Source organism: Octopus bimaculoides, chromosome 5, assembly GCF_001194135.2.
Source record: "Octopus bimaculoides isolate UCB-OBI-ISO-001 chromosome 5, ASM119413v2, whole genome shotgun sequence".
Taxonomy (NCBI): Eukaryota; Metazoa; Mollusca; class Cephalopoda; order Octopoda; family Octopodidae; genus Octopus; species Octopus bimaculoides.
In genome coordinates, this window is record NC_068985.1 from 43,373,537 (window position 1) to 43,380,478 (window position 6,942).

Here is a 6,942-nt window from a genome sequence, read left to right on the forward strand (position 1 = left end):
TGGGTGTTGGGGGTGTGGGCCTGTAGCCTGGGAAGGGGGAAAGCAGTGTCGTGTACCTGAAAAGAAATATATACATAAAAAGAATAAAAAGTTTTGAAAGGTACAACAATGCACTATAATACAAACAATGGGCTATATACATCTTGTAATTTAGTCATCCGTAGTCTGATGATATTTCAGAATAAAATTACTTCTTCAGATATTCTTAGATGGAGTCGCTGCTATAATCGGTTTTCCAACGGCTTTTTTTTTTTTTTTTTTTTTAAGCATCTCAACAGTGGTCTCATGAAGCTCCTTCTGGAATTCCTCATGAGAAGTGCGTGAGGTCAGCCATGTTTTAATCTCGTATGTACTGGTACATCTATAGCGCTGCTTCTAAGTTATGTATTATACGTGCAGCTTCCCTTTTTCCCTTCTTTTTTTTCTCTTCTAAATGAACCTACACACATCTAGATGTAGCTAAATGATATATTGATTACCAACCTCCAGTCTGTTGTCAATTTGGGGCCCTAGTCTGTGTATGAGTATAGCTTCCTTAATTCTTAAATTACCCAAATTTCTTTCATTGGCTTCAGTTGTGACTGTTATGTTTTTGTCAGTGTTCCGGCATCTGTCTAGATGTTTTCTGAAGGAGGAGGCTCTCGTATTCAGATGTTCTTTGATGCGGACGTGTAACAGTCTTGTTGTGCTACCCACATAGAACTTGTTGCATTTGTTTACCCATTGGTATAAATCTGTATCACGGATGGGACAGTTTGTTAGTGTACATTGATTGTTGTCCCTTGTTCGTTTCTTTGCAAGGTGTCTTCTCAAAGAGGGGTCAGAGTGAGCTAGTTGTATGTCTAGCCCTTCTCTTCTTATGGCTCTTTGGATGGATGTAGTTACCCTCTCTCTAAAATGGGGTATTTTAAGGAAGCATGTGTTGCTGGGTTTTCTATGTGTTCGGCATGTTGGTCATCTTGGATACTTAAGCCGATTTACAATAGATCTAGGGTACCCGTTGGTTTTCAGTATATCTAGGAAGTGTGTAGTGTGGGTCACTTTGTCCTCCGTTCTGCTGCACTTGCTCTGGATGCATGCAAGTTCATTTCTGGCGTATCCTATTTTGGCACTGAGTGGAAGTGCTGAATTGTATTGGACAAACACATCTCTACTGGCTGCTTTCCTGTAGAACTCAGTGTGGATCTCCCCTTCTTCCATTATATTCAGTTTGAAGTCAAGTAGTGATAGCAATCCAGTAATGTCGGGATGTTCTATAGCGAACTTTATGTTCATGTCCATGCTATTGAATGTTGTGGATATTCTGTCAGCCTCTTCAGTGGCTTTGTACCAAATACCAACACAACTTGGCCTATTACACCGACACAGATGAACAGGACACGTCCACTGAACGAGATAACACTAACACCAAGGATGCCAGCACACCATCAGCAACGAAATGCCTAGTCACAGACTTGAGTGAGTCACTCTCCCATGAAGAACTAGAACTTCTCAGTCTGGACCCTAAATTTATCTTGAGCCAACAGCTGAATGAAAAAATCTTATTCGACCTGGAAGCCAACTTTTGTCAAACAGCCTACCAATTCAAATGGCTATCAGTGATAAAGAAGAACAACACACTCGGCAAATTTCCCACATACCAACTAGACCACCCACTCCACCCACCCCCAACCAAGCAAGAACTCAACCACAAACTATCCAGATTGAAACAGTCTATCTCCAACATCTTAAGGAAGGAATTGAAAATAACTCCAAACTTAACCAAAGCACAACATAAAACACTGACTAAACTAAAAAACAAAAACCTTGTATACTTACCATCAGATAAAGGAAAAGAAATCTGCCTTATTTCTTGTGAAATATATGATAGACTGGCACTAGAACATTTAAGCAATGACAGGCTATATTCTGAAGTGACAGATATAACTGCGACCAGGATTGAGGACTCAATTAATACCGCTTGGACGGACATCTGTAGACAGAGACAAATACATAATAAATTCAAGAACAATTTCATCACAAAGAACAGTAGATTACCCAGATTTTTTAGACCCATTGTCTCCAGCATAGAAGGATCTCTATATAAAATATCCTGGTTACTTTTTCACATCCTGAAACCCATACTCTCCACCTTTCCTGGACACGTCAAAAACTCTGACGAAGTCATCAAAAGGCTGTATCAATTGCTCCTAAACCAACTCAGGCAAAACAGATATGCTTTTAGTCTTGACGTTGTCTCAATGTACACAACGGTGCCAGCACACTCAGCGGTCAACCTATTGACTCACTGCATAATAACATCCGAGATCCAATGCTTCGGACTTACCACAGCTGATATACATCAACTTTTGTCCATCATCGTGGACAACACCTACTTCTCTTTCCAGGACCACATATACAAACAGACAACAGGTCTCCCCATGGGATCCAGTCTTTCAGGCCTACTAGCCATCACTTATATGAACCAACTGGAATGTCGAGTACTCAACATCTGCCGCTCATGCGCCTTCTTCACCAGGTACATAGATGACATCCTCATACTCACATCTTCCCGTGAAGATATGCACATGCACTACACACAAATATATGTATGTACATAAATACATATATACACACTCTGTCAATCTACCTATCTGTCTCTTTGTTTCTCATCTATACCTATTCGCATACATGCACACATATATGGGCTTTCTCTTACTCTCTCTCACATGCAGACACATAATCTCTCCCCAGCTGACTTTTCCTCTCATTAATTATCAATGATTACAATATTGCTCTGTAGGTTATGAGTTCAAATTGTTGTCACAGAACAAAATATTTAATTTTGGGCACACTTAATAATTTTACAGTTGCAGGAAAGGGTGTGTAGTTTCAAGTTCAGTCCCATTGCATGACACATTGGGGAAGTGTCTTGTACAATAGCTCCAGGCCAACCAGTGCCTATGAGTGTGTGTGTTTGTGTGTATATGTGTGTATGTGTGAATATATATATATAATCAAAATATGCAACAGGATATCAAATAGTGATGCAGTATGACCGTTTCAAGTGGGTCCATTTAATTGAACAATGCAATCATTACATCTGAAAAATTATATTAATGTGTCCTACTTGTTAATATTCCATTTTGATTTTATTCGCCTTACGTCAAGCTGTGCGGATGATACTGGACTGACTTGGTGCTTCAACGTAAGTACCTAATCCCACTGAATCTCAATTATTTCTTTATACACACACACACACACACACACACACACACACACACACGCACACACATATACAATGTGTATACATGCATGTTTGTGTGTATGTGCGCCTTTGTATTTGTCCCCCCCCCCACACACACACACACACTATGCAATTGACTAGACCCTCCCCAAAATTTCAGGTCTTATGCCTATAGTAGAAAGGATTGCTAAGACAATGTTAATTAAGCAGTTATTACCTAATTTTTATTACAGTAACATACCTTAATTAAAGTTGTAATGTTTAATTAACAATTAATTAAAGCTATTAATATTACTAAATCAAGTAAGGCAGCAAGCTGGTCGAACGTTAGCATGCTGGGCAAAATGCTGAGCTGCATTTTGTCCATCTTCATGTTCTGAGTTCAAATTCCACCGTTGTCAACTTTGCCTTTCATCCTTTTGGGGGTCTGTAAAATAAGTACCAGTTAAACACTAAGGTCAATGTAATTAACTTACCCCCTCTCCTGAAATTGCTAGCCTTGTGCCAAAATTTTAAATCAATATTACTAAATCAAGGGACCTAGCTGTAACTGTCTATTTTATGTAGATGCAGATTTAGTGAACATTTGTTTCTAATTTAGGCACAAGGACAGCAGAGGAAGGGAGCAGCTTAGTCAATACCATCATGGGACTTTAGGACTTGACTGATACTTTATCAACCCTGAAAGGATGAAAGGAAAAGTTGACCTCAGCAAGATTTGACAGAATAATCTGAATGCAGATGAGTGTACCTATTCTGAAGCATAAAATTAGTCTCTTGACTTTCTTACAAATATCTTATAAGTTACAGAGTAAATATAATTTGACCTGAAATTTGTTTTAATATAATCTGTTCTAATTGTTCATGGTAGTACAAATTTCATGCTTAAATGGCAAGAATTACAATTTTTACAAAATGTTCTTTCATGTTTCAGGGCCATGTGACAACTATCATTATTCAAGAAATCAAAACCAACATAACTTCCTTAGCTTGAAGTTGAAATCTTAACATAGCAATCTTAATTCAATAATTAAATTGATTTATTCAAGCAGAGTAAAAGGTTTTATCCTGCATTATTTATTTCTGATGCCTTTTATGTAATTTTTCTTGTTTTATTTGTAATTCCACCAACATGAAGAATAAGAAAACTCTGGAAAAACAACAGAACAATGAAGACTCATAGCTGGAGTAAAGAACTAAACATCTTTAAGCTTGATCTCCTTCTCAGTCTGATTATTTGCCATCACTGTTCTTATTTGTTCCCTTACTTGGCAATTAGCACAAGCAGACATCAAAATAAAATAATCAAAATGTATTATTGAACATATTAGCAATGTTTTGTTTTGATGCCATAATGTACTGCAAAATAAATGGCAGATTTTAGCTTCACAACTTGTATAAAATAAACTCAGTTTAATTTATACATTTCATTGAAATCTTAATTTTCTTCTAAATTATAGTATCAAATTCATAAACATGCCAGCATAGAGTATGGACACTAAATGATGATAATGATGCCACCAACAGCAGCAACTTTCTTTTGTTATATTTAGAGAATTAAATTTAAAATATTCTGTTGTGTCTGGGAAGAGTCATTCTCTTTTAGTGACTTATAATTTAACACACTCACTGGTAAAATTTCCACTCATTTACTTATTTATTTTTCTGAAGTTTTCGTTGCATCTTGCAACCTTTTCAATAGTTGTTGACTCTTGCAAGACGCAATGAAAATTTTAGAGAAATAAATAAGTAAATGAGTGGAAATTTTACCAGTGAGTGTGTCAATTTATAAGTCACTAAAAGAGAATGACTCTCCCCAGACACAACAGAATATGCTTCAACACATGAACTCACATAAAGAATCTTGCAAACCAAATCCAAAAACAAAATTTTAAATAGTTTTGAAAAAACTCATATTTCTTTATTCCTTGTGGAAAGAAGAAAATTTTTTATAATAATCCAATTGCTGTGTTTTTTGGAGGTTTTTTTGCATCTTTCTTTCCGTTCTTCAAAAGAAATATTTAATAATCCTCAACTTCTAAAGATTAACAAGATTAATAAAATTATTCTTTCATGAACCAGCAAGTATTTGAGTCAGCTGAAATATTTGTGTTGTCATTCTGTTGCTTCTGTGTGCATATGCATGTATACACATGCATATATATAAATATATGCATATTCATGTATACACATGCATATATATAAATATATGCATGTGCATATATACATACATATATATTCATATATAAACCCTGCTTTTACTGTGATTTGTATTTCACTCTGTCACAAACTATGAAGCGATTGTACAACTATTTCTGAATCCATTTATTTTATGCAATGGATGCAGTTTATAAAATTACCACTGAATGTAGCATTTAGAACTATTATAACAGCAATAGCAATGAAGTTACTTCATATTCGTCAACATTCTATTGAGTAAGTTGCCATAATTAGTAATTAACTATTGAGCAACATGAAATATCACTCTTTATTCATTCATTAATATTACAGTTATTGCTATCAGATTTTACTACAGAAGATATTGTAGGGAGAGTTAATTTATACAGATATAATGAGTAGAATTTGTTATAATTCATAGAGATCTCTGTTAGTAGAAATGTAAGGTAAAAACCATTTAAGGTATTCTAGGTTGCCACAGGAAATAACTGGCATTTAACCTCTGTTGTCACAAAACTCTTCTGTCTTCAATAATTGTGTTTTGCTGTAACAGTTACAGGCTAGATCTGTACTATACAGGTCTGTATGATATATATATATATATATATATATATATATATATATATATATATATATGGATCTGTAAGACCACCATTAGTACAAAGACCTGTTAGATATTGACCAGATCTATATGACATAGACCTTTTATTATAAACCACTTACTATAGACACTTGTTACTTAAAGACCAGATCTATATGGTGTAGACCTATCAGGTATTATAGACCACTGTACTACATAGACCTCTTAAATATAGAGTGGATCTATATAATGTAGACCTATTAGGTAGTGTAGACCACTGTACAACATAGACCTTTTACTTATAGATCTGATCTATTTGATGTAGACCTATTAAGTATTATAGACCACTGTATTACATAGACCTGTTAGATATAGACTGGATCTATATAATGTAGACCTCTTAGGTATTATAGACCATTATACTGTAGGGATGAGATGAGCCAAAAGGAAAGGGCTGTGACGTCAATGGTCAAGGGGCCTGACCAGAACAGGAAGGGGGAGAGAGGAAGTGAGGGTAGCAAGATCAGGGTCGTCTTTTTTCAGCTTGGGGCACTCACTGTGAACAGATGTCAGTAAAGTGAGCTAGCAGGATTGGTAGTAGCAGCTGCTTACATTAGGTGCGACAGGTAGGGTGTGAGTTTTGCACTTAGTACAGCTGGACAGCTGGGATCTTTTTTAAAACGGGGGCCACATTTTTCATTAACGAAACACTTTGAAACTTGGAACACTGGTAGAATGTGTCATATAAAACATCTTTTTCTCTTAGTCTTCTTAAAAAAAAAAGAAATCCCTAAGTTATTCCATGTTAAAGTTGTATTTCTGTAATTTCAACCAATCACTGACGTCCATTCAGCCGATATACATTAAGTGCCGACTACATAAACAAACGATTCTGAAACAATTCTATCAGTGATAGGGTTAGGGTTAGGATAAAACAGCAAATTTAAAAAGAAAAAAG

General features: G+C 35.7%; 2 protein-coding genes across 5 annotated transcripts in view; one reads left to right on the forward strand and one right to left on the reverse strand.

Annotated features, from left to right (window-relative positions):
- The window catches only part of LOC128247921 (proteasome assembly chaperone 4-like), a 106,892-nt gene that overhangs the window by 95,232 nt on the left and 4,718 nt on the right, over positions 1–6,942 (forward strand). The window lies entirely within an intron of this gene.
- The window catches only part of LOC128247922 (uncharacterized), a 32,989-nt gene that overhangs the window by 4,942 nt on the left and 21,105 nt on the right, over positions 1–6,942 (reverse strand). For all 4 annotated transcript variants that reach the window (XR_008264265.1, XR_008264264.1, XR_008264263.1 and 1 more), the window contains exon 2: positions 1,819–1,972. Coding sequence is in view for 1 of the 4 variants with exons in the window: in XM_052968368.1 (XP_052824328.1) it covers positions 1,819–1,972 (154 nt within the window). In the remaining 3 variants the exon portion in view is untranslated. The remainder of the gene's footprint in view (positions 1–1,818; positions 1,973–6,942) is intronic.